This window comes from Crotalus tigris, unplaced genomic scaffold (assembly GCF_016545835.1).
Source record: "Crotalus tigris isolate CLP2741 ecotype Arizona unplaced genomic scaffold, ASM1654583v1 scf7180000024338.4412243, whole genome shotgun sequence".
NCBI lineage: Eukaryota > Metazoa > Chordata > Lepidosauria > Squamata > Viperidae > Crotalus > Crotalus tigris.
In genome coordinates, this window is record NW_024100508.1 from 3,559,537 (window position 1) to 3,578,413 (window position 18,877).

An 18,877-nucleotide genomic window follows, 5' to 3' on the forward strand; every position below is an offset into this window, starting at 1 on the left:
TTTTGCCGAGATTGCCCTTCCTCTTGCAGAACTACTCAAAACAGGCAAAGGAGGAGGGAAGCCACGACCGGGCCAACCACTAGCATGGACAATGAGCTGTCAAACAGCTTTTGAGAATTTAAAGAGACTATTTGCCGCTGAACTGGTTCTAAAGCACCCCTGCCCAGGGGAACCCTTTGTGATTCAAGCCGACGCCAGCGATGTGGCGGTTGGAGCAGTGTTACTTCAAAAGAACAAAAATGGGATCCTGCAACCCTGTGCCTACACCTCTAAGAAATTCACTGAGAGCGAGCGAAGATGGGCAATCTGGGAGAAAGAGGCCTTCGCAATTAGGTGGGCGCTATTGAACTGGCGACACTATCTAGAAGGGAGCAAGGTGCCATTTGAGGTATGGACAGATCACAAGAACCTAGAGGCACTGAAAACTCCTCGCAAATTGTCACCAAAGCAAGTACGGTGGGCACAGTACTTTAACCGCTTCAACTTCACTCTAAAGTACATACCAGGAGGAAAGAACTTTCTAGCTGATGCGCTATCCCGGTTACCCCAGTACAAAAGTGAACGAGAGCAGGTTAACGAGGCAATTATTCCCAATCCACAAACTGTCACTCAACTTACACCTCGCAGGGTCCCCAATCCGGATGACCCTGGAGTGAAGAAAATAAAACGAGAGCTCCTCACTGACCAATGGTTCAAAGATAATCAAGCGTCCCTAACATGCAGGGATGGCTTGGCTTACAAAGGGGGGAAGTTATATTTGCCAGAAGCCCTCCGTCTTAACGCTCTCAAACACAGCCACAATGTAAAGCAGGCTGGACACTTTGGATATTTGAAAACCCTACACCTCACCCGCCGGCAATTTTGGTGGCCTGGGCTGAAAAAGGATGTGGAAAACTTTGTAAAAAGTTGTACTGTATGTGCCACAACGAAAAGAATCCCGGGAAAAACTCCTGGGCTACTGCAACCCGTGGCAGACCCTTCTCAACCCTGGGAAGAAATAGCTATGGACCTTATAGTGGACCTACCTAAAAGTAGGGGAAATTACAGTACTTGGTACAATGGAAGGGATACCCATTGTCTGAAACCACCTGGGTAAAATCTAGTGAAGTGACCCTGACAGATTGATCAAAAGGTTTCATGTGAAACACCCCAACAAACCGAAAAGATAACCCTTAACATATGTTTTTGTTTCCTTACAGGATCTGTCCTTCGTGCAAGGGGGGCCGGATGTCAATGCTGCAAATACTGTATATTCTTGCTTTGACAATATGCAAACTGTTTGGCATTTATTGGGTTAATACTTAGCTTAGACTGGGCGGGGGAAAAAGCCCGGGAAAGAAAGAGGAAGTAAACTTTTGACCTTCTCACTAATTGGATAATGTGACCTGTGACTGCATGAGAAGGGAGGGGTTGAGCAAGGAAAGCTTGATGCCAGCGACAGGAAGTTCAGATTCTGGCATAACCAGTCCATCATGGTGACCGACAAAACTGTAGCTGCAAATAAAGACTTTAGGAAACAAGCCTGAAAGTTCTTTGAAGTGCTTCATTAGTCGGAACATGTGACATCGTCTTCTTAAGATGCAAAGTGGGGTGGGTCCTTACACATGCTTTTCATTGCATCAACAAACGGGGGTATTTTTGGATGGGTGCAAGGAAGAAAGAGACTTTCTTATATATTGACTGAAAATATCTATTCATATTCTTAAAGTATTTCTTTTCCATTTTTTTTCCTATCAGTCTTATTAAATTCAAAGAAACTGGGGGGGGCACTTCTTGCAAGGCTACTGGTTGCTTGGCCTGCCCATGTTTGATTTCCTTTAGCCATTGCTAAAAATGCAACCTATGCTTGTAATCTTGGGCCATAAGCATCATTGGCTGGGTTCGCACAATGCAAAAATCCAGGAGCTTTTTTTCTGGCTCAACAGATTTGCTTAGTTTTTGAATGGCCTACTGGGATGCAGCTTTCCTGGAGTCTGACTTAATTTTATTTACATAAAACGTTAATAAAAGTTAAATATACAGTTCTTTTCCAGTCATGCATTTGATGGCTTCTCACCCCTCCTTTTAAATAACAGTGCATAAATAGCTCTGCTAGATTGACCAAGACCTATCTTGGTCCAAGATTTTGTTTCTCGCAGTGCCCACTAGATACTGCTGTGTTACTCACAAACAAGAAATGAGGGCATCCCCTGCACCTGATAGTTGGACTGTACTTCCCCCAGCTTGGAAGCGTTGACGATTAATAGCCCTTATTGCGCCTGTCCTCATTGGGTCAAAAATCTATCCAAGATGATTATCCCTACATTACATACTATTGAATTAAACAGGTTAAGAACAATGTATTTGGTTTGTAGATGAATGGAAGGGGCAAGGTAGACTTATCCGAGAATGAGTCCTGTTAAAGGACTGCCGAGAGAGGACTACCTAAGATGGAAGCCGAGTTCTCAATAATAGCAGAATCAAACTTAGCTCAGTTTAGGTTATGTAATGATCTGATCTCTGCTAATAATCCATAAATGGTAGGAACAAATGTCAGTTGCCTTTACACATTGCATTAGGCAATTGAACAGATTGTTTTGGTGATGGCTTCCTGACCTATATGAATCTAAGCAATTGTGAGCTTCATTGCCATCCTTCAGAATTTTTTTTCCAATTTCCCACTCTCATAGTATCTTTTTCACCAGGTCAGACCTTTTTTTTATTTGTAATTTATTGGTTTTTTAAAACATAAATCACTTAATAATTGGTGAACAATGTGTTTTCTGGCTTTATATTTGTAAAACAATCACTAACAATTGATTTCTATAATCCACTTAGTAGTTTTAATTGATTTCCTCTTTTCCCCAAAATATCCAATCATTCTGGTTGCCTTACCATTGATCCTGTTACAGTCCTTATTTAAATTTGTTTCTCCCACAAGATTCTAAGTATTCTTACTGGTTAAGATTTTCTCAAAAATTAATTACATTTAAAAATTTAACTTATAGGAATCATCTCACACTTTTACAAGGAATAGATAAAATAGTGAAAAAAAAGGAAGAAAGGAGAGCAAGAGTAAAGAAACAAAAAAAATAACATACTACTTAAAATATATATCCCTCCTTAGCTAATATATATTTGTTTCCAAGATTTCTTATTCTTTTTAACTATAATTAAAAATATGTTTAATCTTTAAATATTCCTGTCAACGCTGCTAATATTGAATATTCTTTCTTTGACAAAATATGCAGAACTGTCTGGTATTTTTAGGGTTAATTCAGATGACAGAGAAAACGGAGGGGAATAACAACAAAAGCCTGGGAAAAGGAATGGAAGTAAATCTCTGCCTTCTGGGCTAACTGGAAGATGTGACTTGTGACTGCAAAATAAGGGAGGGGTTTAGCAAGAAAAGTTAGATGCCAACTAACAAGAGGAATTCAGATTCTGGCATAAACCTCCATGATGTGCCGTCAATTTGTAGCACTGTTAATAAAGGCTTTAGGATAAACATGCCTGAAAGTTCTTTGAAGTGTTTCATTAGTCGGAATCATGACATCATGCCAGAGTCAACTAATCTTTTAAACTAATTACGAGGTCCCGGACCTCGGCCACTATTCCTAATCTGAAGGAGATAGTTGACAAAGATCCAGGGAAGATCTCATTATGGAAAGAGAAAAATGGCTTGAGGCCAGCCTTTTAGTAGCGGCAGCCAGCCAGCCGGGGGAGAGAGGAATCTGGCAGATTTCCCAGCTGAGAGCAAAGACTTCAAAAGCAGAATGGAGAAATAACAAAACTGTGGGTGAGTCACTGGAAAGATGTCAAAACCCGGAGATGAAAACCAGAAATCAATTCCTACAGAGAGAAGCCTACAGCCCTTCCATTGCAGATGTCCCTGCCAGGGACTCCAGCCCTGAAGAGACAGGGAATCCCAGTCTAAGTCCCCTGTAGCAATGGGGAGATTGGGTTCCCCAGCAGGTGGCTGGTCCATGTCCTCTGAACTTGCCACAGCTAATAGAGGCCTTGCAATGCCTGGGGGTGGTACAGAAGCCAGGAGATCAGCATCTGGTGGGAGAACAGCCACAGGAAGGAGATTGTCTACAGCCCCCAAATGTGCAACCCCTGGGCATAAATCTGCAGCCAGGATGGGGCCAACAGCAACTGGGGGGCACAAGAGCAGTGGGGGCCACAGCAGCTTGTGTTTGCACCACCCTTCATAGCAACCTTCGATGGAGACGCAGAGAAGCTGAGTGGTTCACTCTCACTTGAACCACTGGGCCTGCCACTATCCGGACCCAGGTGCCATGGTCGATGTAATTGCATCCAACCTAGAAGGAGAAGCAGCTGAATGGCTGAATAATTTATATAGTGAGCAAGCCCCCGAATTGGATGATCCCCACCTCTTTCTCTTAAGTCTGAGAGAACGATTTGAGGACCCAGCCATTGGCCTCAAAACAGCAGGACAGATTGACAAAATAAAACAAGCCGAGAGGCCTGCCCTGGAGTACGTGCGAGAGTTCCACAAGATAGCAGGCTGAATAGACGGATGGCCCAAACAATCCCTGATTCAATACTTTGTCGAGGGATTAGACGATCACCTCTCTCAGGCCTGTATCTATCGAGAAGTACCTGATCAGCTACAGGAGTGGTACCAGACAGCAGTGAAGCTAGACGTTAAGCTCTCTCGCTATAAGAAGCCTCCCCCACACGAACCCGAGCAACAACCACAGTTACCTGGACAGCAATCACCCCCACAAAAGCCCTCAACTACTGTAATGGCTGTGAGACCCAGGCCGCCTACATGCCCTTCCTTTAAGTGTTTCCGGTGTGGACAAGAAGGACATCGAGCGGCCACCTGTTCAGTCCCCTACCCCCGACTGCAGAGTAGACCAGAACCAGCAATGAGAAAGAAACCTGCTCAGTGGCTAATGAGAGAAAAATCCAACCGGCTCACATAGGAACCTATCGCCCAGATTACACCCCACACACAGGAGGACACCGGGACTCCAGGTGGACCCGCCCCTGCTCTACCCTCCTTTGACAGCGACAATGAAGGAGAGAACGACCCGATGGTGAGTTGACAAATCCTGCCTTTTTCACTGGCTGCCAAACTTATAATCCCTAATTCTGGGGCACAAATGGACTTAAACGTGCTAATTGATTCTGGATGCACCCGCTGCATTATTAGTCTGCCGTTTGCAATAAAAATGGGCATACGGGCAAAACAGCTTTCCAAACCGGTGAGATTTGAGCAAGCCGATGGCTTCCTGATGGGAGGGACTCTTGTCACACAATTAACCAAGCCCTTACACCTAGAAATAGGTGCACACTGGGAGTTTATTCACTTCCTAGTGGCTCCAAAAATGACTGAGGCAGTGATCCTAGGGCTAGCCTGGTTAGACAAATGGAAGCCATTTATCTGGTGGGAGAAAAGAATGAGAACCGGGCCTAATCCCCCATTGAGTCAAGCGATGTTACAGTGCACCTTAGGCCACCCAATGAGTGAGCGCACATGGGTGTCTCACCACTGCCAGGCGAACCAGTCATCCCCAATGAATACCAGGACCTGGCGGAGGCATTTAGTGAAAAAGAATGTGATGCCCTACCCCCTCACAGACCCAATGACTGCTCCATTGAACTGGTGCCAGGAGCCAAACTCCCACAACTGAGAATGTATGCTATGTCCCCCCTCGAAATGGAGGAGATGCAGCGATACCTGAACAAAAATCTAGCGAGGGGGTTTATCGAACAGGCCAAATCTACTGTGTTGTTCAAAGAGAAAAAAGAAAAAAGATCTCTTCATCTCTGCGTAGACCAGTGGTTCTCAACCTTTTTAATGCCGTGACCCCAACCGGTCGTAAGTCGAGGACTACCCAACCAGTTGTAAGTCAAGGACTATCCAACCGGTCGTAAATCGAGGACTAGCCAACTGGTCGTAAGTCGAGGACTTTTCCTGCCTGGGAGCGCCGCGCATGCATGGTACTGCCCCCTGCACCGCCCGAGGCGTAGCTGGCAAGGGGAAGCGACGGCGCAGGGCAACCACCAGCTGGGCCACCAGCTGGCCCAGCCCAAGGGACGTAAGGCACCCGCTGGGCCCCACGTGCGCCAGCAACCCTCCCTTCGCCCACCGACCTCCTATCTCCCACCCCTGGCCCTCTTTTACTTACATTTTTAGTAGTTGCTCAGCAGGGAGGGGTGGAAGCTTCCAGACAGCTCACCTTCACTGCAGACAACTTGCAGCACCATTTGCAGACTGGGGCTTTTGGCAGGCTCAGCAGGGCAGAGACTGACTGGACAATTCCTATTGGCTTTTGAAAGCCAATAGAATTAGACTCTATTCAAGAAAGTCTATTCTATTGGCTTTCAAAAGCCAAGAGAATAAAAGGGAGTAGCACAGCTAAGGAAAAGGGGGGGAAAATAGCAGACTGCATTGTTTGGTGACCCCCATGAAATGGTTGTTCGACCCCAAATGGGGTTGCGACCCACAGGTTGAGAACCACTGGCATAGACTATAAGGGTCTCAATGCTGTGAGTGTGGAAAATGAATACCCCTCCCACTCCTAAAGGATTTATTAACCCATCTGGCTAAGGGGAGTTTCTTCACTAAATTAGACCTAAGAGAAGCATATTACTGAGTGAGAATAAAAGAGGGAGACGAGTGGAAAACTGCCTTCAACTGTCCTATGGGGAGCTATTAGTTCAAAGTCATGCCATTTGGACTACAGGGGGCCCCAGATGTATTTATGCAGTTGATTAATGAGGTCCTACATGATCACTTGTACAAAGGGGTTTTGGTGTATCTTGATGAAATCCTGATATACAGCACGAATATGACTGATCACATAAAGCTGGTGAGAGAAATGTTAAAGAAACTATTGAATGCCAAGCTTTATGCCAAATTGTCGAAATGTGAATTTCACCAAACCCGATTAGACTATCTTGGCTACCGAATTTCCAATGAGGGTATTGAAATGGATCCAGCCAAGGTGAAAGCTATAATTGAATGGCAGCCTCCAAAGACTTGCAAACAGCTCCAGAGCTTTCTGGGCTTTGCCAACTTTTATTGTCAATTCACCCCCTCTTTTGCCAAGATTGCCCTGCCTCTTACAGAACTACTCAAAACAGGCAAAGGAGGAGGGAAGACACGACCGGGCCAACCACTAGCATGGACAATGGGCTGTCAAACAGCTTTTGAGAATTTAAAGAGACTATTTGCTGCTGAACCGGTCCTAAGCACCCCCGCCCAGGGGAACCCTTTGTGATTCAAGCCGACGTCAGCGATGTGGCAGTTGGATCTGTGTTACTGCAAAAGAACAAAACCCTGCGCCTACACCTCTAAGAAATTTACTGAGAGCAAGCGGAGATGGGCAATCTGGGAAAAAGAGGCCTTAGCGATTAGATGGGCGTTATTAAACTGTGACACTATCTAGAAGGGAGCAAGGTGCCATTTGAGGTATGGACAGATCACAAAAATCTAGAAGCACTGAAAATTCCCCGCAAATTGTCCCCAAAGCAAGTACAGTGGGCACAATACTTTAACCACTTCAACTTCACTTCAACTTCCAGGAGGAAAGAACTTCCTAGCTGATGCGCTATCCCGGTTACCCCAATACAAAAGCGAACAGGAGGAGGTTAACGAGGCAATTATACCCAATCCACAAACTGCCACTCAACTTACACCTCGCAGGGTCCCCAATCCTGATGACCCTGGAGTTAAGAAAATAAAACGAGAGCTCCTCACCAACCAATGGTTCAAAGATAATCACACCTCCCTAACGTGCCGGGATGGCTGGGCTTACAAAGGGGAGAAACTATATTTGCCAGAAGCCCTCCATCTTAATGCTCTCAAACACAGCCATGATGTAAAACAGGCTGGACACTTTGGATATTTGAAAACCCTACACCTCACCCACCGGCAATTTTTGTGGCCGGGTCTGAAAAGGGATGTGGAAAACTATGTAAAAAGTTGTACTGTATGTGCCACAATGAAAAGAATCCCAGGAAAAACCCCTGGGTTACTGCAACCTGTCGCAGACCCTTCTCAACCATGGGAAGAAATAGCTATGAATTTTATAGTAGACCTACCTGAAAGTAATGGAAATACTGTCATCTGGACTGTAATAGACCTGTTGTCAAAGCAGGCTCATTTCATCACCTGCAAAGGACTCCCATCTGCCCAACGACTGACCAAATTGTTCCTGAAACGTATCTACCGGCTGCATGGCGCCCCTAAGCAAATAATTTTGGACAGGGGGTTGCAGTTCACAGCAAAGTTTTGGAGAAGTTTCCTTACATTAATTGGATCATCTCAAGGTTCATCATCTGCTTTTCATCCGGCCACCAATGGGGCTGCAGAAGCCATTAACAAAATGGTGGAGCAATATCTTAGATGCTACGTTTCTTACCAACAGATGAACTGGACTGATCTCCTCCCTTTTGCGGAGGTGGCATACTATAATTCTGTGAACAGCAGCACTGGCTACATGCCTTTCAGAGTGGCCACAGGAAAAGAGTTCAACCCAATACCTGAATATCCTCAGTTGCCCTCTGCTTCCCAGACACTTGACCATTGGGTGAGGGGGTGGGAAGAAGTTTGGAGAAAAACAAAAACTGCTTTAAAAAAGACTTTTGAAACCTATAAAAAGCAGGCTGATAAAAAGAGGGCTCCCCAAAGAACATTCCAAGTTGGGGAAAAGGTTTATTTGTCAACTAAATATCTATGCCTCAAATTGCCCAGCAAGAAATTGGGACCAAAATTCTTGGGGCCTTTCCCATAGTAAGGATCATCAACTCAGTCACAGTAGAACTAAAACTCCCTAGACTTTTAGGGAAAATTCACCCAGTTTTCCATTGTAGCTGGTTGAAGCCTTATGGGGCTCCACTTTAAGACCTCCCCCGAAGAAGGCACCTGTGGGACAGACCCACTATGAAGTAAAACATATTCTTGACTCTAGAATTTTTAAAGGGAAATTGCAGTACCTAATACAATGGAAGGGATACCCGTTGTCTGAAGCCACCTGGGTGAAATCTAGTGAAGTGAAAGCTGACAGATTGGTCAGAAGGTTTCATGTGAAACACCTCACCAAACCAAAAAATAACCCTTAACATATTGTTTACATTACAGGATCTGTCCTTTTTGTAAGGGGGGCCGGATGTCAACGCTGCTAATATTGAATATTCTTGCTTTGACAAAATATGCAGAACTATCTGGTATTTTTAGGGTTAATTCAGATGACAGAGAAAACGGAGGGGAATAACAACAAAAGCTGGGAAAAGGAACAGAAGTGAATCTCTGCCCTCTGGGATAATTGGAAGATGTGACTTGTGACTGCAAGATAAGAGAGGGATTTAGCAAGAAAAGTTAGATGCCAGCAAGAGGAATTCAGATTCTGGCATAAACCTCCATGATGTGCCGTCAATTTGTAGCACTGTTAATAAAGGCTTTAAGATAAACATGCCTGAAAGTCTTTGAAGTGTTTCATTAGTCGGAACCATGACATCTCCATTTAATACATCTAGTCATTTAGTCCTTTAACTCTTTTATCCATTATAATTATCTAAAACATTTCCTTTATCTAAGCCATTTCAATTTTTTTATATTACTCATATCAAGAAATAGAATAAAAAAAGGGGGGAAAAGCATATTATATTATTTAGGGGATTCATCCCTTTTAGAGTGACATACAGTATATATTCCAAATCTTTTCTATTTCTTTAACCATATTCAAACAAATATTTCTTTTTAAAGTATTCTCTCTGGTAGGTCCCATCATCTACTTTCTTGATTTGGTCTTTTTCCTTTGCTCGGTATCTTTCTTAATCAATGTATCTTGCTGAATCAAAAGATTTTTCTATATGTTCATAAATAGTGTAGATATAAAAAGTAAATTAGATGAAGTGCCTTTGTACAGGGCTTCTGCCTTTCCATGTTTGTTGAAAATCTGTTTATTTTTCTTTCCACTTCTCTGATCATTTCCTTACTCTCTGATGTTCCTGACATCTCCACAGTCCATTTTATCCAATCTGTTTTCTTGTCCTCAGATTTATTTTGCAATCTTAAGGGACAAGATGTTTTTTCCAATTCTTGCGATTTTTTCCCCCACTGGGTTAACATCATGTTTCCTTGTTTGGTTAAGTTCCATCTTTAAGTCTCTATTTTGTATCTATTTATCTATTTTATCTGCTCCTTCTCTTTTGTTTTCTGGGATTTTTTTTTTTTTTTTGTAGAGTTAACTTGGAAATAGATTGATTTATATTTTCAAAGTTATTTTGGATTTCTTTGTGGTTTAAAATCATTGTTGTTTGAATTAGTTGCAGTATACTATATATCTCAACCTATGAAGTATTTATGTTTTCTTCATATGTTCTTTTTACATGTCTCTGATCCACGATGGCCAAGAATTTCAGTTTTTCTCTTCTTTTATTTTCTCTGCAAATAGCTTTAGAGTCCCGATTAAATAGATATTTGTAATCCAAATAGTACAAAAAAAAAATTTTTTTTCTGAAATTTATAATTCTCTTTGTCTACAGCCCAGATTATTGTCCCTTTTTTTGTCAGAGCTTTGAAGGTCACAAACACAGATTAGCATTTCCCAGGTTTTGCCAAGTCTTATATTAAAGTCATAACTGTCATAGTCTTCATCCACCACTAGGTGTCAGCATCTATTTGTTTTCCAATTTTCAAAATGAACAATTATCTATAGAATGAGAGTCTCAACAATTTTAGATATATTCAGATTTGAGTTTTAAATTTCAGGTTTTATATTTGTTTCACTTCCATATATATTGATCCTCCATAAAAAGCTTAATTCACCACTTCACTTATTATAAGGGTGGGGCAGAAATCCTCCTCCTTGCCTTTTGGAGGTATTTTGCTTCTTGGGGATCTTTTCCAGGAAATTAAATATAGAATAGAGAAGAGAAGATCAAATTCCTCACTCAGTTTCAAGCACACAAAACCAGAAGTGCAGGTCAGAGTTTTTTCAGCTTTTAAGCCCAGTTGGTCAAATGCTGCCATTCTTTTGCAAAACCAAAGGATCAGAAAATGAGCAATGATTTATATGATTTTAGAGAATTTACATGAAAACATGATTCCCAAAAGATTCTATTTAGTGATTGGGAAGTGGTCGTTAATCTGGGATCCTTTTTAGGCAACAGTGGGACCCGGGTATATGGATATGTTTGTGAGGTGAGTGCATGACTGCATATGAGCATATTGTAAATGCCACAGAAGTACCAATAGAAGAGAATATTCTAGCACTGATGATGTTACCTAGCTGGGTAATGAAATGTCTGCAAGAAGACAAGCTCAGAGAGCATCAAGGACCCCACTGTCCCAGAAGTGGACAGAAATTGAAAGATATTCAGAAATTGAACGATATTCAAAAATATTTGGAATGGTCCATTTTAGAGTCAGAAAAGTTTGCACCTCACCCTAAAACAGGCCTCCATTTTACTGAGATTGTTTTATTCTGAAATTAAATGGGACATGATCACTGCAGCACTATTTTGAGCATTTCTTACTCCAAAGGCAGTCCTATTTGAGTCTAAAAAAAAGCTTACTGCCTGGGAATATATTCCAATGTAGTTGGATATGGTTAAGGATATAGAAGAGATGTACTAATATGTTACATTTTCTCCCCCTTTTCAAAAGTTTACAAAGGGGCAAGTTGCATCTGTGTTTCCTGCAACAATGCTCTGGATCCAGTCAAGATGATCAAAGACCTTGGTGTAGAAACCAGGCTTATGCGATTGGGCACAAGGATCGTCTCCCCAAGATACAATGCCCTGGAGTTGTCCATTACAGATGAGGGGTCCCCCAGAGTCAGATTGTTGAGAAAAATCAAACATGAAACATTACTACCGTATCTATGAATGGGAAGTGGAGCAAACAATTCGCTCCCACCGTCCATTTACATATAGCCCCCAATGTTTCACTTCCATGTTCCCCAATCCAGGATCCTTTTAGAAGAATTTAACTCTTTAAGTTCCCCCCTCCAGAATCACCAGTATTGGGACGTCTGGAAATCTAGACACCTAGAAGGCACTTGAGTTAGAAAAAGCTGTAACTTTGTATGATTCTACAAGATGCCTTCAAGGCTAGATCTCTGTCACAGCTTTGAAATTTGGCATCATTTCTTTAGGAGTCTGTCTTAAAACGGATCATCTTACCACACATGTATCTTTGCCTCCTTCCAGGATACCTGCACACAATGTTCTGCTTGTCACTGGCAACCCAAATTGTGGGTAAGCTTTTCGACATACCTCATAATCGAGTATGTTAATGTTAGCACAATGAGGGACATCGGGATAAATCTCTGAAAAAAAATAAAAAATAGGTAAAATTCTACCTTTCACAATTTACCACCTAGAGCTGTAATTTCCATTGTCTCCAATCAGTGGAGCTGATCTCATTGCCTGGGAATAGGAAGTATTGTCTTTCAAAGCCATTCAAAGGGACTCCTGTGAAAAACAGATTTACTTAAATGTTTATTGTCAAGATATTAATAGGTATTCTATCAGCTGATGGGCATTTGAAAGCTTCTCAGATTTCTCTGGCACTCTACGTAAAGATTGCCTTGTTGGAAAAGTGGGGCTTTTGCTAGTTCAAAAGTCACAGAACTGATCTCGCATCCCCTGGAGATGACCTAGAATGGGGGTCTCCAAACTTGGCAACTTTAAGACTTGTGAACTTCCACTCGCAAAATTCCTCAGCCAGCATACTGAAACTTCCATATCTAAAGATGAAGGAGACGCATAGGTTTGTATTGTGTACAAGAACAAAAAACCAGGAATCTTGTCCAAAAGATCCCTTGGGGAGGACAGATGAGATGGAAATAAGTGTAAGGAAACAAAAGAAAAATGTCATCTGAATCAGACAAAGTTGAGCCTGAGAATGTGGAATAAACCCCAATCCCAGCTAATCAACAAATCAAGAACTTTTCAGGATAAAAAGGGGTCCAAAAGCTCACCCACTCCTCGAGTCATCTTTGGATCCACAACTTAGGAATTTCTGTCCCTCTAGCTAGTGCCTGGCAGCCTAATTGAGAATGAGGTGTCTAAAAATGGATGGGTGCATGTGTGGGTATGAGAAAGAGCAAATTTATATCGCAAGCAGTAAAGTTTTGCTGTTACTTTAAATTCACTGGGTCTCCATGTATTCCAAAAATCCTGTAGTTAGTTGAAAATTATTTATGTGAGTCATTAATTATACAGCATTAATTACAGCTCTTGACAATTGTTGTGTGACTTGTCTGCTCTAACTACACCTATTTGGTAGAAACCTAGGTAGAAAACAAGGTGGGCTTACAAGATCTACCTACCTTGACAGGCTTGAATGTGTGGATGACCATAAGCCAAAGCTGAGAGCACACATAACACTTCTATGGCCTTACTAGCAATAGTACTTAGACCTATATACTGCACTCTCTGGGTGATTTACAATATCAGCATATTGCCCCCAACAGTCTGAGTCCTCCTTTTATCAACCTCAAAAGGATGGAAGGCTGAGTCAACCTTGAGCCCCGTCAGGATCGAATTCCAGGCTGGGAGCAGAGATAACATGCAATACTGCATTCTAACCACTGCACCACCAGGACTTAAAAGGAAGAAATCATCTGCAATCATCCACAGAGATTTTATATCCATCCAAGGATAGACCATGTTTTTGAGTTCATATTTGATATTTTGAGAGCAAGTGGTAAATATACTGTGAAAATATCCTCGCTGGGATACTTCTGCATTTACAAAATGGCCATGGCCATTCACAAAATACCCCATTATTAAAGGTAATGAAGCCTGGCAAGACTGCCATGCTAATGGGACTTTTCTGATTCCCAACAGCACTGCTATAAATAAACTTGATCCTATAAGGTTTTTTTTAGGTATACAGCATGCCAGTTCCTTACTTATTTCTTTTATTCCAAGGACCTTGTGGGTGTGGAATGGATGAAGAAATGGAATCTTAGGGAATCCCATTGTCCATCTACATTCCAATATTCATGGGTGACATAGTGGGACCCTAGACCTAGTTGATGTTACATCAAAAGCTGGGTCTGAGAGTATAGATAGAGATCCCTACCTTTACTAGGTGAGATTCTGCCCCATCCCATAACACGGCAAACTGAGCCCACACTGGGAGGGCTGGAAGGCAAGCTGAAAGGCGCAATACATTCATTGTTGCTAACAGGGCTGTCCAGCCTGATCAACATGATGTCCTTGTCCCAACGGGTATAGTTTTTGCTACTAAGACAAAAGAACTTCTCCTTTGGGACTCTTGTCTGCTCATCCTCATTTACTACATTTAGGCTATGCACACCAAGGTTTATCTCCATTTTTTCCCTACAAGAAAAACAACAAGTTAATAACAATGACTTAAAATAAACTCTATATTACTTGGGATAGTCCTTGACCTCATTTTGGCCCTCAACCAGGATTGTTAGCGCCAAACAAGAAAGGGCCATAACCGACCTTCTCCAATGGTGTTTGAGGGGGGGGGGAAATGTCCTAGAGATCTGGGTTCACTCAAGAAATTCATTCAAGGTGATTGAATAAGCTATTTCCATTGTTTATACAAAATCCTGAAGCGTGAATTCATCTGTGTGCTGTTTCGCACTCAGAAACCTCAGCATATAGTATGAAACCATCTCTTTCTTGACTTGGATGTGTAGTGTGTGAACGTTGCATTTATAAATTATAGATGACTGTGTTAAAGATAGAACCCATGTGGTTACGGTACTAATGTTATGACTTTGTATTGCACACATCCTCTCTCAATCCAGCCTATCTCAAAGGATGGTGGGATAGATAAAGACGAACACAAAATCTGGATGGTGCCCACTCTGCCCTTGTTTAGAAGAGGTATTAAGGTGTAATGCCTCACCCAGGCCTTTGATAAGGGAGAGAGAAACCTCTCACTTCATCATCTTTTTATCTTTTATGTTTTACTGATTTTTTTAAAATTTATTTTCTTACGGCAAACCTCCAGAGTCAGGCACCATATGGTTAATATTTTCTGGTTAGTTGCGCAGTCAGTCAGATATTTAGACTGGATTTGGCATTTTTATCCACCTATAAAGTACTTCCCAAGGACCTGGGGTAGGTAAATTTTGTGGTTCTATGGTATTAAAGGGATTGTCACAGGATGTTCCAAGTAAGGCTGCTTTTGCAATTGACTGTGGTGATTTTGTCAATGTTGATGGTATTCAGGTAATGTTCTAGATTTTGTTATTCTTGTTATTATTATATCCCAGAAAAAAGGAAAAACATGAATACTGTGGGTAAGAAGATGGAAATTCAACCATAAATATAAACAGCATTGTTCAAGATATGATTGTGAGGAGCAATAACAGTAACAGCATAACATTCATTCAAAATGCACAGAGAAGTCACTAAAAACTAGCAGAAACATTATTAAAAAATCTGGATATCTAAACACGATCTCCCTCAACCCTTCCACATTCTGTAATGCCCTCACTTGTCACAGTGTGCAGCGGTCAGCACCCATTCCTCGTTGAGCAAAGTCCCACCACAGAGAAACCCGTCAGGGTCATACAAGGCTACAAGGAAACGATGTTCATTTATGTTACATTCATCACCTCCAATGACCAGTTCAGAAGACTTTTGTGCTGCAAAGAAACCAAAAACGTTCAGTGTTTGGCTGTGGAGTAGAACAGAATCGCTTTTATTGGTAGTGTTTCTATCAGTACACTAATTTTGGAGGGTAACAGATGACTGTGGGACACACAGCATCAAACCAGTAGAATAAAATGGATTATTTGCAAATCATATATATGCTTATCCCCAGGTAGGTAAACTACCTGTGAATCTTAAGTGATTAATATGTGTGTGTGTGTGTGTGTGTGTGTGTGCTTCTTTGTAAAAATAAAAGATGCCAGAACTCACACATGTCATACAATCCGCCTTGCCTATCCTACAAGGTTCCATCCAAAAAAGGTGCCAGAACTCTGTTCTGGGCATTCTATGACAAAAAAAGCCATGCACACACACAAACTTGAGAAAGGGCATCAGAATTTCATTTTTAACATGTGCCAGTGTGTTCAGATGAGCTTCTAAAAAGGATGCACATTTAGAAGCATTTGGTCCAGAGTCTGATCTTGCTGTATTGCATTGCTAAGCCAAATATATGGCCTCATGATGGGGAGAATAGGGGGCAGAAGGAGTGAAAGAGGGGAAGAGATTAATGAAAATGGAATTTACTCTATGGGAAGTTGGTAACATTAGTATTTGGTTCACTAAAAACAGTTTGAGCCAACATTGATGGCAGTAAAATCCCTGCATATTGGTTTTGATATTTGTTTCAGAAGCAATGACCAAGGTATTGCATACTGTATCATGTAGCAAATCTAACAGAATGGGAGCTAGATTAAATCCAACAGATATATTTTATCAGTTTGGACAAAAATCAATGGCCATCTCGTACACCATTTTTTAAAGACCACCTTAACACTGAAAAACCTTTCCCAACTTTTTTTCTCAATGCATCTTTTATTAATTAATAAGTTATCTTCCTCTATTGAAGTCAGTTGCCAAATAAATAGAAACACGAAAGGAAGCTGACCATATTTGGGATTATATAGTTTTAACTGGCTAGTTTTGCTGATATGAATAAATGTATCAATTCATACTATCATTGCAAATAGAGCAATGGTCTTCCCCATTTACACCAACTGTGCATTCTTCGCCCACTCTCTACTTGTGACCTGCTTATACATCTACAGTAAATAATTACATGCAAGTTTACTCCTGTAACTGGAGATTTAAACCGAAAAAGACACCTAAAGCTCCGTCCACCCTTTGCTCCATTGTCCAGACTCTTACCGTAAGAAAGCTGTAGTATCAGAAGGTTTGCTAGCACTCTGATCAGCACCATAGCTTCAAATCTGCACGGCAAGATGTTTGCCTGGAATTTAGAAATGGGGAAAATTTTTCGCAAGAATGCACTTTGTTCTCTTCCACTCCGAAGCAGAAAGACAGATGGGGAAAAAATACCACTTTCTCACCGGTAAGATCCCAGTCCCTTACTTAAACTTGAGATACCATATCAATCTAATCAGATAACCCAAGCAGCGACTTCTTGATTAAGCAGCACTTTATTTGATCAAATTAAGCAGCTGGGTGGCCAACAATCTGGAACACTGGCAGAGTCACGTCCAGAAGTGTCACGTCTCAGAAAGTTGGTAGCATTGCTTTATACACTTCGTTAGCCAATAAAAATCAGACAACAGAGCCATTACATCATAAGAAAGACATCATAAGAAAGACGCTCCCTTATTCCCTTCATCCATATACATGTATATCCCATCCATGTACATGTTACCCAAGCTTGCATGAAATTTCTATGGTGCAAAAGCCGATTCCAAAAAGCAAGAAAGCAACAGTTAGACTAAACAATTTCCCTTTGTTCCAGAATCCTTCACATCCTTATGTAACCTGGCTCTATATCATGCAGCCTGAACAGTGCTGGGATTCAAATATGTGAACAACCAGTTTTCTGTGTGGATGCCGCTTCCGGAAGTCCATTCTGGGCCTGGGCAACAAAAACCTAGCTACCATTTCTGCCAAATTGGTGCAAACTGGCTGAATCACTGTATTTGGATGTGTTTTAGGACAAAATGGTGGATACTTTGTTTTTTTATTTTGGAGACCCAGGTGTTGGACAATACACAGTCTTGTAGATTCTTCAGGCTTATACACAGTTCTGTTTTAAGAGCTCTTCTGAATCCTAGATTAGATGCATTTTAATTTTTTTTTCCTGGTAGATTTCCATCGCTGTGTCTGTCAGTGGTATAAATAAGTATACTCATCCCTGTGCCCTTCTTTTTGGGTAAGTAAATTCCGTAAGTCTGGCTAAAACATTTTTGTACAAGAAACCAGTTGGAAGCAAAGGAAGACAATCAGTAAAAGATCTCTCCCTTTTCAGTGGGTCAGCCATGAAGGATCAGACCAAAATACTTTGGAGTAAAGCACTAGAATCCCTGGCATATTAATCATGGGTGTTGCAGTTTCAGTCCATCTGGAAACAATTGATTACCAACTCCACACCGTCAAAAACCTCCATTCAGAACTGTATTCAAAATATTTCTTGTCCCTCTCTTTCAGGACATAATTGAGAAGCATAATTGTATGGAAGAGTTACAGTTCTAACGGCATCTCTCTTACTGAGAAACAGTGATCAAAGGAATGTCCGGTTCTTTTGCAGGTTGACAACTGGGATGAACTTCAGGGAAATGGCTGTTTTCCAGGCAAAATCTGATGGTCTTTTGTCTGCCAGTAGCTCCCCCTACTCAGGATGTTGCACTGCTGAGTCCTTTCTATGTATGCATCTGAAGGATTGTCTGAAATGGCTCTTGTCTGCCTGAGCATCTGAATCATTTCATAGTACAAAACCTTGGATATTACCCATTCTAATAAAATGCATAGTACCCATGCCTGTGTTTATCCTGCTAACTCAGTTAATGATTCATGAATGTGTTCTACCACTTGCTTTATCTATGGTAATGTTCTCAAAGAATGGGATAGATGTCATTACTGTGGTATATATGGTGCTTTCTCACTGGACCCCTATTAACAAGATAGAAGCCTTTCCATTCTTTACGTGAAATAGCTTATATTTACATGGGAAACTTTATAGTTGCTTGTATGGGTGATAACAGAAATTATTACACCAGAATCAGCTATTTCACACCTGCTCATTTCTTAGTTGCTAATCCCATGTTCTGGGCTAAGCAAGTACTACGTGAAAAATTTACCTGTGTAGATAGTCTTGATTTCAACATATTTGAATAACCTCATATGTTGCCTCCTCTTATCATAGACAGCCAGTGAACACATAAAGATCTGATCTTGAAAAGAGCATCAGATATCATACAGACTCATACAT

At 41.5% G+C, this 18,877-nt stretch overlaps 1 protein-coding gene across 7 annotated transcripts in view; it reads right to left on the reverse strand.

Moving 5' to 3' along the window:
• The window catches only part of LOC120300124 (snake venom serine proteinase 12-like), a 63,895-nt gene extending 46,622 nt beyond the window's left edge, over positions 1-17,273 (reverse strand). Inside the window, exons 1-6 of one of the 7 annotated variants that reach the window (XM_039325730.1) lie at positions 16,998-17,272; positions 16,816-16,897; positions 15,452-15,602; positions 14,057-14,316; positions 12,148-12,293; positions 11,448-11,763 (exon numbers count right to left, since the gene is read on the reverse strand). In XM_039325730.1, coding sequence (XP_039181664.1) covers positions 11,623-11,763; positions 12,148-12,293; positions 14,057-14,316; positions 15,452-15,602; positions 16,816-16,867 — 750 coding nt within the window. In that variant the 5' untranslated portion in view covers positions 16,868-16,897; positions 16,998-17,272 and the 3' untranslated portion in view covers positions 11,448-11,622. Of the gene's footprint in view, positions 1-11,447; positions 11,764-12,147; positions 12,294-14,056; positions 14,317-15,451; positions 15,603-16,815 lie in introns of those variants that run through there. The other 6 variants (XM_039325728.1, XM_039325734.1, XM_039325731.1 and 3 more) reach the window with 6 other exon arrangements.
• Positions 17,274-18,877: the final 1,604 nt, after the last annotated feature.